This window comes from Salvelinus fontinalis, chromosome 4 (genome assembly GCF_029448725.1).
Source record: "Salvelinus fontinalis isolate EN_2023a chromosome 4, ASM2944872v1, whole genome shotgun sequence".
Classification (NCBI taxonomy): domain Eukaryota; kingdom Metazoa; phylum Chordata; class Actinopteri; order Salmoniformes; family Salmonidae; genus Salvelinus; species Salvelinus fontinalis.
This window is the reverse complement of record NC_074668.1, coordinates 30084773-30100576: the sequence shown is the minus strand read 5'-3', so window position 1 is coordinate 30100576 and position 15804 is coordinate 30084773. Positions and strand designations below refer to the sequence as shown.

General features: G+C 42.8%; 1 protein-coding gene across 1 annotated transcript in view; it reads right to left on the bottom strand.

Moving 5' to 3' along the window:
• The window catches only part of hmcn2 (hemicentin 2), a 69877-nt gene that overhangs the window by 6182 nt on the left and 47891 nt on the right, over positions 1 to 15804 (bottom strand). Inside the window, exons 56-73 of the mRNA XM_055919608.1 lie at positions 14539 to 14660; positions 14280 to 14444; positions 14063 to 14170; positions 13782 to 13916; positions 13533 to 13667; positions 13106 to 13375; positions 12784 to 12974; positions 12491 to 12704; positions 12216 to 12350; positions 11919 to 12109; positions 10524 to 10605; positions 10137 to 10307; positions 9828 to 9980; positions 9513 to 9650; positions 1223 to 1344; positions 878 to 1118; positions 642 to 701; positions 264 to 383 (exon numbers count right to left, since the gene is read on the bottom strand). Coding sequence (XP_055775583.1) covers positions 264 to 383; positions 642 to 701; positions 878 to 1118; positions 1223 to 1344; positions 9513 to 9650; positions 9828 to 9980; positions 10137 to 10307; positions 10524 to 10605; positions 11919 to 12109; positions 12216 to 12350; positions 12491 to 12704; positions 12784 to 12974; positions 13106 to 13375; positions 13533 to 13667; positions 13782 to 13916; positions 14063 to 14170; positions 14280 to 14444; positions 14539 to 14660 — 2753 coding nt within the window. The remainder of the gene's footprint in view (positions 1 to 263; positions 384 to 641; positions 702 to 877; positions 1119 to 1222; positions 1345 to 9512; positions 9651 to 9827; positions 9981 to 10136; positions 10308 to 10523; positions 10606 to 11918; positions 12110 to 12215; positions 12351 to 12490; positions 12705 to 12783; positions 12975 to 13105; positions 13376 to 13532; positions 13668 to 13781; positions 13917 to 14062; positions 14171 to 14279; positions 14445 to 14538; positions 14661 to 15804) is intronic.

Here is a 15804-nt window from a genome sequence, read left to right as displayed (position 1 = left end):
GTTTATACATTCACAGCGATACCATCAGTTCAGATAATCCCACAACCAGATAGTGTGCACTAGCTATCTGACTATTTAAATGAATGTAAATATTTATATTTTTCTATCTGTCACAATAGATTGCCTTCTAAAGCTTACAAATCAACATGATACCAGAGCCATATACAGACAGATCACCTAATGTAATGACATATCTAAATAGGAGACATAAAATGGTGTGATAAAGTGTGCAGCATTCAGTGAGAATGTTTCCTGTGGCTGACCTTGGCATGTGTTGGTCTTGGGAGAGATGGTGAAGCCGGAGGGACAGGCACAGGAAAAGCCACCCATCACATTGTTGCAGGAATGAGAGCAGGGCGATTCTGCAGCACATTCATCCTCATCTAACGATTCAACAGTTACAGTTTATTTAGATTTTCTGCATGAGTTCATCGTATTGTAATACTTTGTAATTGTATTGTTGTAATACATTATAATTACACTGCAATACAAAATATGATTGGTCAATCCAAAAAGGGTATTTGGAATATTTTCATTTCAACAATTTTCTACGGCATACTTGTAACTTGTTATAATTGTTTGTTTTTTTTAGCTTATTTTTTATTTTAAATCACAGAAGGCAAAAGTATACAAAAACATACCAGCACAGTAAGAGGCTGTATCCAGGACAAAACCTTTCGGGCATGTTTCTCCATCACCATCTAAAAATACAGAGCACCACCTTAAGTCTATGAACCGATTAAATTGAAACTTACATTTAAACAACTACAATGACAAAAATGCAACATGTTTGCTACAGTACATCAGTTTAAAGTCAAGTGTTTGTCTGTCTTGTGTTTGTCTGTCTTGTGTTTGTCTGTCTTGTGTTTGCACTGACCTGGTAGGAGTAATGAGGCTGTCATCTGGAAGTCCAAACTGAGAGTGAATATGCTGTAGATGGCACTCATCTGGGACACCTTAAGCAGCTGCAACAGGGGCCCCTGGCGCTCCTCTTGGCCCTCGTAGATGATGGAGTGGTTACAGCGCAGCACCATGGGACCGCCTGCTCTCTGATGGGCCTGGGACGACCACGAGTACAGCTGCCCTGGTCCCATCTGCACGTATGACTCATCAAACTCCTCCAGGACACAAAGCAATCATCATATTAGAGATAGAGTGTCATGGTTAGTCACGGTCAGGGACTTGAGCTGGCTTTAGAATGAGAGTGTTAGTCATTACATACCTGCAGATTGAGATGGGAGGTTGATAATGTTGGAGGGACAAAGCCATTGATAACGATGTCCATGAGGAGAACCCCCTCTGAGTCCAGACCTCTGGCTACATGTGTTACCCGAAGGCTCTCTCCTGGTTACACACACACACAAACAGAACATTCAGATACAGCATGGATTAATACAAATACAAAAGAACTTGTTTTGAACACATAACTATGTCATGTGTCATAACAGCTGACATAACATGGCCATAACTGTCATGACCCATATATTTACATCTGTTGTGATATATATTGCATTATTTTATGGCTGGTTATGACACTTACATTAGTGTCAAAACCCAAATTTATTCAAATTAGAATTTTCCCTGCCAAGAAGTTAACTTTCGTTTGAAAATCTCTCTTAAATCCTTTGTTTTGATGTAATGAATGCTTTACAGTCATGTTGTTTTCATCATATTTTAAATAAGTTGCAGAAAATACACTTTATGACACTGTCATGAAGCATTATAACATCCTGCGTCACTTTACTTGGACTAAGAAAGTACACTTTGACACTGTCATGAAGCATTATGACCATCATAATCATATATGCCAGATGGGCATGTACGTGATAGGCCTTTATATCAGTCATCAGTCTAAAAGAGGGTGTCTGGTCCTGCTCCAAAAATCTGTTCCTGCATTCATCTCAGTCATCAGCAACAGAGCATTGGGGTAAGCTGCATGTCTGACATCGATGTGTGCACAATTACAATAATTTAGCAGGTAAAAAAAATATTTATATATACGTTTTGACACTTATGTTGGTGTCATAACCATAAAATAATGCAATTATGTCAGGTTATGACAAGTTATGTCAGCTGTTATGACATGGTTATGACCTTGTCATAATGTATTATGACGCTGGGTGTCAAGTAAAGCGTTTCCTAGTATACCATATAGCCTATGTTTTATTCAATTCCTTTTTGCAATACAACCCAATGAGAAGGAAAGTAAAAAACAACATAAGGTTGCAAAGAATGATATTTGTGATGAACTGGACAGTGTTAAAGTGCTACTGAATATATGGTGTTTGGCTCCGTCCAACAGGCTCCGTCCAACAGCACTTCATGCTTTTGGTTCAGCCTTTTCCACAGCGTAGAAAACAGATGTCAGCACACAAACCATACACATCCCAATGACAAAAATACTTGACAACAATACAACCAAATTGTGCGTATGGGAAACGCGTGAGGGTGAATGACGAGACAACATTTTACCTTATAAACTTCTTCGGATCCAAACACGTCATACTCTGATCAAAAATAAAATAAATACTAAATACTTAAAATTCTTTCCCATACATGAAAGTCTGTCTTGGGAAATAAAGAGGATTCTTATAGGTTTCAAAGGATGGCGTAAACCATTGCTTTACTAAGGCTTGTTTAACTGGGGCTACATGGAAAATATTTTAGCTGTTGTGAAGACGGTGTACTCTTATGCACATCGAATTTCCTCAGATCATTTCTGTTGAATATCAGACAGAGGCATACAGCATCACTTACAAACTTTTCACATAGGAATGGGAATGACTAATGCTGGAACACAATGTGACTTCGTTGTAGTAAATTAAGCACAGACCAAATACATGCAAATATTGAAACATTGCTGTTTCCAGTCAATTTTATCTGTGGGAAACAGCTACTCTGTGTGCATTTCTCTTTGAAAAATCATCCTCCACATCTACTACATTTGACCTGTAACTAGTATACACTCAGGCTCTTATAAGACACCCACTGTAAATTTGTCATCCTGTCTGCTGTTCACCTTGCTCTGACTTCCCGCTCCTGATTATTAGTCTATACTTCTACCCACTTGATAAACTTTAAGTGTGCCTTGTCCTACAAAATGGTCCACCCACACAGACAGTGTGGTGAAGAAGGCGCAACAGCACCTCTTCAACCTCAGGAGGCTGAAGAAAATTTGGCTTGGCTCCTAAAACCTTCAAACTTTTACAGATGCACAATTGAGAGCATCCTGTCGGGCTGTATCGCCACCTGGTACGGCAACTGCACCGCCCACAACCGCAGGGCTCTTCAGAGGGTGGTGCGGTCTGCACAACGGATCACGGGGGGCTAACTACCTGCCCTCCATAACACCTACAGCACCCGATGTCACAGGAAGGCCAAAAAGATCAAGGACAACAACCACCCAAGCCACTGCCTGTTCACCCTGCTACCATCCAGAAGGCGAGGTCAGTACAAGTGCATCAAAGCTGGGACCGAGACTGAAAAACAGCTTCTATCTCAATGCCATCAGACCGTTAAACAGCCATCACTAGCACAGAGAGGCTGCTGCCTACATACAGACTTGAAATCATTGGCCACTTTAAAACATGGAACACTAGTCACTTTAATAATGTTTACATATCTTGCATTACTCATCTCATGTATATACTGTATTCTATATTATCTATTGCATCTTAGCCTATGCCGCTCTGTCATTGCCAATCCATATAAAATCTTATTCCATTCCTTTACTTAGATGTGTGTGTATTAGATATTTGTTGTGGAATTGTTAGATATTACTTGTTAGATATTGCTGCACTGTCGGAACTAGAAGCACAAATATTTTGCTACACTCGTAAAACCATCTGCTAAACATGTGTACGTGACCAATTACATTCGTTTTGGATATTTTTTACAAGCTTATCACCTTTTTTTACCATGAAAACCATTTATTCTTACAACTAATTCATGACTTTTGGATTACTCAGTGAGATGTATCTTCTGTACTGTCTGCCAATTGACCTGCTAGCTCGGATATTTCTATTACTAGGACACGTCTGTCTAACTGAACAGGGACTGGTAAGGACAGCCTTGTAATGGCATCAGGATAATTAAGGTACAATGAATGTAATACCTGTGAATTGCAATATGATGAGCTATTTGGAGCATTTACACAATGATTTAGCACTTTGTGTAGGCCACTATAGTCTGCCCTGCAAGCTCCACATTCTAGTCCAGTAAATAAATTATACAAATAATACTTTTCATGATATGGAAGGTGCTCCACCCAGATAATACATGACATATTTTACAATAAGCAATTTGTTAAAAAGTAAATTATACTGTACAGGTTCAGCTTGAATACTTTTTCCCGTTGCTGTGTAACTCCAGCGATCAATTCTATTGATCGTATTAACGATATTAATAAAGCACTTGCTATTTACAATTTAATTTGTCTAAACTCACACAATCTATTCCATTGTACCACCAGAATGTCAAAGAAGCAAGAAGAAGCAAAATCCCAGATGCCAGTGAGTCTTGTAGTCACAAAAAAAAGACAGTAACTGTCACTACAATTTCACAGATCACAAAGAGATATGTACTGTATAAACTGAAATGAGAGCAATTCACAACATTGTTCAGTGGAAGCTGCTGTAATGGAGTAAATGGAATGGCATCAAACACATGGAAACCATCCCCTTTGTGTCCAGAGCCTGGAGCCCTTCTCTCCTTCCTCCAGCCTCCTGTGCTGTATTACCCAGGCCTCCTCCAGCACATGTTCCTTCTCCTCCTCTGTGACACCGTAGAGGATGTTGAAGTGAGTCCTGTTCTGCATCTGGATGTCAGCGAAGCTCCCACCACAGTCGTCATCTGGGACAAGGTCATGTTGGCGCCGTTGTCCAGAGCGCGTCCCACTCCGGTGTGGCCGACCACTCCTAGGTCCCCCTCCAGCAGGTCAGGCTTGATGAAGTAGTGATTATCCAGAACTCCCACCATGAAGTGCAGGCCTGACAGGTAGACTGCGTGGTTTAGGACTGATGCCACACGCAGGCTGTCCTCGCTAGCAACCCCAATGATTTCGGAGATGACGACATCATCTCTGATGGCAAACTTGACGCCCTTACTAAAGATGGAGGAGAAGGCAGAGAAGCGTGGCCTTCGGGCCAAGCCACGCCCCCAGCTGACCACTCACCTTACTCATAGGCAGCCGGTCCAGAGTGATTAAGTTCTTCAGGTGTTTCTGCAACTCACACTGAATACCCAACAGAATCTTACTAGGGTCCCAGTCTTGTGTCTTGGTTTGAGTTCTAATCATTGCATAGGTTTGCTCCATACTCTCCACCTCCACCTCCGGCTTGGGATAACCAGGGACAACATTGTGGAGCTGAAACCCAAACAGTTGCAATCAACTGCTAATATCTGTAGTGAACTTGGTGACATCCTGTAACTCTCCAAAAGCATAGCGGTTGTTGAAGGAGTAGAGGTTGAAAGGCTTGGGGCTGATGCTGAGTTCCATCCACAGGTTATGGTTGGGAGTGGTCCACCTCCCAGCCACCACATCATAGTCCCTCTTCCCCAGGTGCACCAGATTGATTAGCGGGTCATAGAGACCGCCCTGGAACCAGATGATCAGCTAAAAGGAGAGTTTGAGTCTTGGTAAATGTCTCTGTAAGTGGTGTAGAGCATCTCCTTGACAATGTGTCCTTGGCTACTGAAGATGGCCAGTGGCGTGCCAGAGTTATCACAGGCTACGTAGTATTCCTCCCCGCTGCTTAGCTCTATGGCGATGAGGTGGTGTCCCTGCAGGTCATAGTAAAGGGAAGTGATCTCAGAGCTGGAGTGGTTGAACATGTCGGTCACCCTGGTAGGTTTGGTCAGGCCAGCATAAAAGAACTGCAGCTGTGAGCCGTCACGGGTCCTGCCTAGGCCGTTATAGCGGTAGTGAACACTCCTCTCCGACACTGTCAGTTGGAGCTGTAATCAAACAGGACATTGCCCCGCAGGCGAAGAAAGCCATCTTCATCCGTACTGAATTTCTCAGTCTTGTAAGTCGTAGTGCAACGGCATTAGTCTGGCACTGTTGCCATGAATCAGTCACTTAATGCTGAGGTCGTAACTATAAGCTGACTATCAGCATCATACTTGTATGAGTAGCGTGTGATGTTATCCACACCGGTCCTGATCAGCGGAGGCTGGTGGGATGAGCTATTGGAGGACGAGCTTATTGCAGTGGCTGAAATGGAATAAATGGAACAGAGTCAAACATGGTTTCCATATGTTTGATACCGTTCCATTTAAACCATTACAATGAGCCCATCCTCCTATAGCTCCTCCCCCAAGCCTCCACTGATCCTGATGTCACGGATAATGATGCGACCCATTTTATCATACTGCACTAGACTTCAGGATCTCATACTGGACCTCCATCACTTGTCCGTTGGCATTAGATATCTTACTGTGCTTCATGATGTGTGATCACTGAGGTAATAGTTCATGAAACTGAATTTCCCAAACTGTTTGATCCTTCCAGGCACGTCAACATAATGGTTAAGGTCAATGGGAAGAGAAGTTTCATTGATCATGGCCTGCATGCTAGTGACACGGTAGTTATTATTGCTGTAGTCAAATCTGCCAATCACCAGACCCTCCACACTAAACCTATAGATCTGTCTCTGGACTCTACAGGACCTGGCCGTCTGTAGAGGATGGTGCACATGAAGCCCTGGTTCATGAGGTTGTGGTCTTCACCCCCCTCCCCCTGGAGATCCTTACGACTTTTTCCACATTTTGCTAGGTTACAGCCTGAATTTAAAATGGATTCAATAGAGATTTTGGGGGGTCACTGGCCTACACACAATACCCCATAAGTTCAAAGTGAAATAATGTTTTTTTTTTGGTTTGTTTACTTGTTTGTTTACTTACTTTTTTTTGGTTTGTTGTCTGAAATGTCTTGAGTCAATAACTATTGAACCCCTTTGTTATGGCAAGGCTTAATAAGTTCAGAAGTACAACTTTGCTTAACAAGTCACATAATAAGTTGCATGGAATCACTGTGTGTAATAATAGTGTTTAACATTATTTTTGAATGATTACCTCATCTCTGTACCCCACACATATAGATAATTTCAAGGTCCCTCAGTTGAGCAGTGCATTTCAAACACAGATTCAACCACAAAGACCAGGGTTTTCCAATGCCTCTCAAAGAATTGCACCTATTGATAGATGGGTAAAAAAAAGAGACATTGAATATTTCTTTCCACATTAGGAAGTTATTCATTACACTTTGGATGTCACTGCTTTAAAGATAGTTTAATGGCTGTGATAGTTTAATGGCTGTGATAGGAGAAAACTGAGGATGGATGAACAACATTGTTGTTACTCCACAATGCTAACCTAAATGACAGAGTGAAAAGAAGGAAGCATGTACAGAATATAAATATTCCAAAACATGCATCCTGTTTGCAACATGACACTAAAGTAATAATGCAAAACATGTGGCAAAGCAATTAACTTTTTATCCTTCACACAAAGTGTTATGTTTGAGGCAAATCCAATACGACACATTACTAATTACCACTCTCCATATGTTCAAGCATAGTGGTGGCTGCATCATGTTATGGATATGTTATGGATATGCTTGTAATAGTAAAGGACTGGGGAGTTTTTCAGGATAAAAAAATCAATGAAACGGAGCTAAGCACAGTTACAATCCTAGAGGATAACCTGGTTCTGTCTGCTTTCCACCAGACACTGGGAGATTAATTCACCTTTCAGCAGGACATTAGCCTAAAACACAAGGTCAAATCTTCACTGGAGTTGCTTACCATGAAGACAGTGAAAGTTCCTGAGTGGCCGAGTTACAGTTTTGACTTAAATCTACTTGAAAATCTATGGCAAGACTTGAAAATGGTTGTCCAGCAATGATCAACAACCAATTTGACTGAGCTTGAAGAATTTTTTAAAGAATAATGGGCAAATGTTGCACAATCCAGCTCTTAGAGACTTACCACTGTAATCGCAGCCAAAGATGCTTCTACAAAGTATTGACTCGGGGGTGTGAATACTTATGGAAATGAGATATTTCTGTATTTCATTTTCAATAACTTTGCAAGCATTTCTAAAAACATGTTGTCACTTTGTCATTATGGGGTATTGTGTGTAGATTGGTGAGAGAAAAAACTAATTTAATCAATTATGAATTCAGGCTGTACTTAATTTGTGGACAATAAAGGACTAGGAATCTGATTTCTTAAGTGAGCAAAAATTAACTGCAGTCATGGAGCAATATGCCCTCTGCTGGTTCTCTTACAACGTACATACGTAGGATCTTAATTTGACCACTTTATAATGTCAGGAAAATAATCCTGCAGCAAGAGGAAATGTGAATTATTGTGATGATTATAGTTTAATGGACATTTGTGTAGTGGTTGATAAAAAAAATTGTTAGGGCAAATTAAGTCTGACAAGTTTCTAAGCCCTGTCTAAGATGTGGGGGGTTCTAATAAGCTATATGGAATTGTTATAAGATGGTCTTACCAGGGATCATTTTATTATATTATTTGGTATTTTAAGACACCTTGGAGTATCAAAAAAATATAAAAAAATATATAATTTGATGAAACATTATTTTTGGCCTCACTGCTATTTGGCCATAGAAATGCATTGAATAACAGATTCACTACATGAAACAGAGATATAAGAAAGATCAGGAAACATTTGTTATTTCTTTCTTACATATATTTAACCCCTTATTTTTGGCACTAAACAGTCTCCATATATACTACCATACATTTTTTCAACTGGTACTGAGGACCTTCAGTCTTGTGGGGCCTGTGGGCAACCTAGAGCAAAACAACAGATATGTACGTGTTTGTGAGAGTCTCACCTTTCCACAGAGGGGTTAGTGTGTAGCCCAAACTGTTCGGACGCTACAGACAGAAGTTGGTAGATCGGCTGTACCGACTTCAGACGAGTCCCAAGACACTTGTGGGAGTCGTAGAGCAAAACTAGGAACCCCATCATGTTCGTGAGAGTCTCAACTTTCCATAGAGGGGCCAAACCGACGCTACAGGCAATTTTGTGAGAAGACCGATCTTCGGGATGTCTCATGGGCTGACAGACACCGCTCTAGCTCTGTCACCACAGATGCTGAAGTGCGACATAGGCAGACGCAGTGGATTGAGACGCATCCAATATCTCTAGCTTAAACTGACTGATTTTTATGGGGATTTTTTATTATTATGCTAATTCAATATCCAGGGGGGCACGGACATCGACCTTAGGGGGGATAAAGTGGAAATGATAAACTTGAGAAGCCTGTTTAAACCTTGCAATACACTACAAGTTTGTATTTGCTGCTGTTAAGAACATTTCTTGCAACAGGGTGATCCAATTAAGATCCTACACCTTTACAGATTTAAAGGGAAAATTCAGTTCAGTAGAGACAAACACTGTGGTAGGACTACATTTAAAGTAGAGTAAAACAATTCAGGTTATTTTGCAGGATGTAACTGTATCTGTTCCTAACTGACCTGTGTCAAACTCCAGTTGGGACTCCTGTCTGAACAGGCCCTGGGTCAGTGAGTAGCCGTTCCTGGCTGCTCCAGTCTGCAGCACTGTGGTCCAGTAGATGGGAGCAAACACAGACACGAGCGCCCGCAGCAATGGACCTGCAAAACATCAGCAGTAAGACCACAGCTTACATGGAAATATCTCTAAGAAGAGTATGATAGGTCAGGGTACAGACATGCTCAATGACAGTGACTGACTCAACGTCTTCACAACTTGATTAAGTTACTGACTTGATTGGTATTTCTAACAGAATCCTCCCCCACTCCCATACTCACCCACACTAGGGGGGATGTTGTCCAGGTGGGCCTGCAGGGTGCTGGTTCCATCGTCTAGGTTCTCTGTGATGTTAACCTCCAGGAACGACACCCCAAACTCCCTATCATTCACCATCCCTATCAGGCTGCCTCTGGCCTTACGAGGGGCCTCCCCTTCAGTCACCAAACATAGAGAAAGATGAAGGGGGGAGTGGCGAGAGAGAGAGAGGGGAATATAGTATTAAACTTTTTATTTACATAATATAATTCCATTGTTAAATTCAGCTGCATCTGTTTGGAGTGACAGGAGATCAGTTCAATCAGCCGTACCTGGACAGAGTCCAGTCTGACATCTTCTGGAGTCCATACTGGGACCGTCACATGATCGCCCCCCATTGACTGGCTCTGGATTGTTGCATAACCTGATTCGCTCCTGAACCCCTTGTCCACAGGTGGTGCTGCATGGGCCCCACTCCTCCCAATTAGAGTAACCTCCCTTAACTGTGGCGAGAGGTAGAGAGAAAGAGAGAGAAAGAGAGAGAGAGAGAATACATTTAGAGAATGAAATAAACAATCCATTGCTTTTCTTGACCAGAGTTGAGCGCGACAGAAGGTTTAATTTTCTTGTGTGTAATTTTAAGAATACTCCTATTTCATATTTTCACAACAGTATTTGGATGTTGGTGTGACTGTGTTCATGGTCCACACATCACTTACTCTGTACTTTGAGAGAAACGGTTCTCTCAGCGACTCCAGCCTCACTCTCAGCCACACACTGGTACTCTCCTGCATCTCCTCCCTGACACCGATGGCGACAGATAGACATGTTATGGCATAAACACATTTAACACAAGCACATTATTATTGTTCCTCTGAAATCTGAGGATTGATATGCTGGTGGGGACCCTCATCCTTTCACTCTTCCATATAACATCATAGAATGTAGTGACATTACCCCAGTGGTTCAGCTAAATGTGAGTGTGTAGTGTGTGTGTGTGTGAAGATTGTGAGTGTGTAGGCTTCTACTAGAAGCTGTACTTGTCATATTCATATACTAACAATAACCTGCATTAATTGGTCAATTATTAACTATGACATTTATAAATCAAGCTGATGATGTCTTAAAACATCTTTGTTTAATCCTCTGTATCAACTTTGTGTATGTCTAAGATAATATAAAATAGGTGATCTTGACTTCCAAACTGATCATCATAACCTGTCAGCATTATAACCTTCCGCGAAGTATCAATCTGGTATGATGACCAAGGGATGAGTCTTTTAGGTCCTGCCCTGTTTCAAAGTTTCTAAAAGGGTGTGTTAGCTTACTGACTGGTCAGAAATACGTTTCCATATGCTGAAGTATGGTGTACTGTTGAATGCTGCTGAATAAGGTCTTGCCGTCCTAAGAAGTCCCGTTTGAGTTTCTTTGAGTGCGTCAGTCAACTTTACAATAAACATTGTGTTCCACAGAATGTTCATTTTTTTTTCTGTTGAAGAAGGCTGATGCATATTTCAGATTTTTTTATGGAACTTCCATCCCTCATTGACGCATTTAAAAGTTGACATTTTCTAAAAAGGAAAGTTTAAGGTTTTTCCATTAGCTCGTTTGCAATAACTCAGTATGACAACAGAGTATCACAGAGCTCTCTGTGAGAAGAACTATTTGTCTTTGAGAAAGTGTCAGCTGCAGGGTGTACTATTCCAGCATCAACTATAGAGGTAACAAAGTTAAAAACGTTACAGCCGGCAGAACAGAGAGAGAGTCTGGGAACATCCATATCTGAGCTCCCTCCTTCCCTCGCTAGCTAATACTGTTAGCCTCTGACTGAACTCACGCCAATCTGATTACGGCCAGACTCGGACACTGCAGTTACTGTAGGTCACACAATGTTCCATGACCCAGGATTGCAGATGGAGTGCAGATTGACTGCAGTCAGTGGTCCATCCTCTCACTCTTAAGTTGATTTCAAAATTGTCCATCATTTCTTGTGTAAGCCTACTCTCTTTTTGTTTGTACAGACATCTTTTAACTCAAGATATGAACTCTCAAATTCAAAGAACACTGGATAAAAATATTTCTGAGGGAGACAGATGGGACACGTGATGTGTTACCGTGATGCTGTAGATGGCCAGGGAGCCATTATGGAGGGGCTGCAGGCGAAGGGAGCGGAGAAGGGGTCTGCCGTCACGGAGCCAGCGGAGGACAGGACTGGGGTTTCCCTGGACAGGACAGTCCAGCATGGCTGTGCCACCCTGGGCCACAGTCTGAGAGATATGGGCCTCTCCCTTCAAAACTGGAGGTTCTAAGGAGACATGACACATCCCTTACATACAGTGTACCCCTATCAACAAATAGAACAATACAAATACAAACAGTCTAAACTCTGGTCATGTCTTCAAAGTGCTCACCTCTAATGCGGACAAATGAGAGTGCTCTAATGGTGCCCACACTGTTCTCTGCTAGGCACACATAGGTTCCCGCATCACTCATGGTCACATTCTCTATGACCAGGGAGCTTCTGCCTGCCTCATCCACACTGGAACCTAAGATAGATAGAGTTAGAGAGAGAGAGATAGATATAGATCTAGAGAGAGAGACTATTGCAGCAATCAAGATCATTATTACTATATACCTATGACTACATAATATCAATCATAACAGAATATTAGAGCCCGTGGAGTACCTGGATAGGGGCTGTTGTTAGCGGTCCAGGAGATGACAGGGGTAGGGGTGCCCTGGCCATGGCAAGACAAGCTGAGACTTTGGCCTTTGTTCAGGGTCACGTCACCAGGTAACTCCTTGAAGGCGGGCCTCATGTTGACGGACAGGCGGGTGTCCTGTCTCACTGTGCCTGCTGTGTTGGTGGCCACACAGGTGAACACACCACCATCACCTGGCTACAAGGACCAAAAAGTTGATCAGAATCTTCACCTAAATCACCTTGATTATACACTGTAAAGTAGAAATGTCTCTGACCTCTGCCCTCTCAATGATCAGCTCTCCTGATCGCAGAACAGTAAATTTGCCAGGCAGGTTGGGCACGGTGTTATCGTCCTTCTCCCATGACACCCGGGGCTCTGGCGAACCCTGAGCCGCACACGGCAACAAGGCCTGGAAGCCCTGGACAACAGACAGCTCTGGCTGACCACCAGGAATCATAGGCGGGACTAGAAGAGAGAGAAAGACTCAGTTTATTACTGGCAAATCAGTTACGTCATTCTATGAGACACTGTTAATCCTAATGTCAGGTTAAATTACGGTTAAATCTGTCTCATGCCCTCAGTTCCTATCCACTTACTCATTATGACAAGCCTCATGTCATGGCTGGCCCTGCCAACGAGGTTTTTTGCAGAGCAGGTGTACAGGCCAGCATCACTACGTTGTGAGGCCGCGATCCTCAGGGTGCCGTTGGCAAAGAGCTGTATGTGTGCCCCCTTTGTGACGGGCCTGCGTTCCCTGTGCCAGGACACCTCTGGCTGGGGTTGTCCATCTGCCACACACTCCATGCTCACTGGCTGGCCCAGCACGGCCGTGTACTCCACACGAGGAACACTCAGTACTGGGGAAACTGGAGCAACACCATCACACATAGTTGAACCTTTCACTATTGAGATATGCATTATTTAAATTTCTCTGGGGCCCACAAGCATTCAACTAATTATCAACAAGTGCCTCCATACTTTTCTGACAAAATGTCTATGCTCTGTAGAGGTGTAGTGTGTAACCTTGCAGCACGAGCCGTGTCCTTCCCATTGCTGTGCCAGCTTCATTCTGTGCCAGGCACTGGTAAGTGCCCGCATCACCCAGTGTGACCCGAGAGAACTTCAGAGCTCCATTTGAGAGGAGAGCCAGTCTGTGACCTGTAGAGCCATAGAAAGAAGACATACTCTGCTGCTTCTGAATAGTGATAACTGACAATTGTGTTATATAATGGCTTGATTTCTGATCAAGTGTTTAAAAGAGGACATTCTCACCAGTTAATATGGGAACACCCTCTCGTTGCCAGGTGATGGAGGGTCGAGGGAAACCTTTCACCTCGCAGGGCAGAACTGTCCCATGATGCAACACTACTTGTACTTCCTCTGTCATGGGCCTGATCTCAGGGGGCTCTGAGTGGGAGAGGGCAAATCCATTGACGTGGTTTATCACATACAGACTAACCATTGTTAAATGGTAAATTTAAGACCGAGTGTTACAAAGCAAAAACCTGAACCATTACTGTATAACCGTAACAACAATCCACCCGAGGACCCACCTTGCACTGTGAGAGTGATGTGTTTGTGGGCCACGCCTGCAGGGTTCCGGGCAGAGCAGGTGTACCTCCCTGCATGACTGGGGGTAGCAGCTGTAATCTCCAGCACCCCTGGATCCAAACAGTACAGTACCACAACAATGAAGACCAAAGTACTAACATGACAGAATCACTGATGGCCATAGCACCATGTTACACTCTGAGCAGCAGTTGGACCTACCTGTGGGCAGGACCCGATAACTCCCGCCTCGGGAACCCAGCTTGGCTCCACTCTTGGTCCAGCTGACACTGGGCTCTGGGCGGCCCTGGGCATGGCATGGCAGCACCACAGGGGCCATTTTGATAGCAATGACTGTTGTGATGTCATCTTCAATGGTGGGGGGGGCTAAAGGGAAAGAGAGAAGAAATCTCAGTCTGTCTTTATCTTAGATGAAATGGCTCTCCACCAATGTTGGATTAGGACCTAAAAGCAACAATACCTTGTAGGATAACCTCAATGACACTGCGCTCCTCTCCAACCTCATTGGCTGCTGTGCATTCAAAGTATCCCTCATCCTGATTGGATGGAGAGGAAATGACCAGAGATCCAGAGGAGAGTAACCTTGAAACAAAACAAAGTCACACACAATAATTCAAAATGAATCTTTTGTATGTATGTCCATTGTTTTATAACTACTCTGGACGGCTCTGACTTAGAATACGTGGACAACTACAAATACCTAGGTGTCTGGTTAGACTGTAAACTCTCCTTCCAGACTCACATTAAGCATCTCCAATCCAAAATTAAATCTAGAATTGGATTCCTATATCGCAACAAAGCATTTTTCACTCATGCTGCCAAACATACCCTCGTAAAACTGACCATCCTACCGATCCTCAACTTCGGTGATGTCATCTATAAAATAGCTTCCAACACTACTCAACAAACTGGATACAGTCTATCACAGTGCCATCCGTTTATTCACCAAAGCCCCATATACTACCCACCATTGCGACCTGTAAGCTCTCGTTGGTTGGCCCTCGCTTCATACTCGTCGCCAAACCCACTGGCTACAGGTTATCTACAAGTCTCTGCTAGGTAAAGCCCCGCCTTATCTCAGCTCACTGGTCACCATAGCAGTACCCACTCGTAGCACGCGCTCCAGCAGGTATATCTCACTGCTCACCCCCAAAGCCAATTCCTACTTTGGTCGTCTTTCCTTCCAGTTCTCTGCTGCCAATGACTGGAACGAACTGCAAAAATCTCTGAAGCTGGAGACTCATATCTCCCTCACTAGCTTTAAGCGCCAGCTGTCAGAGCAGCTCACAGATCCCTGCATTTGTACATAGCCCATCTGTAAACAGCCCATCTATCTACCTACCTCATCCCCACTGTATCCCCACTGTATTTATTTATTTATCTTGCTCCTTTGCACCCCAGTATATCTACTTGTACATTCATCTTCTGCACATCTACCATTCCAGTGTTTAATTGCTATATTGTAATTACTTCGCCACCATGGCCTATTTATTGCCTTAACTCCCTTATCTTACCTCATTTGCACTCACTGTATATATACTTTTTGTTTTATTTTGTTCTACTGTATTATTGACTATGTTTTGTTTAATACATGTGTAACTCTGTGTTGTTGTATGTGTCGAATTGCTATGCTTTATCTTGGCCAGGTCGCAGTTGCAAATGAGAACTTGTTCTCAACTAGCCTACCTGGTTAAATAAAGGTGAAATAAAAATAAAATAAAAAATA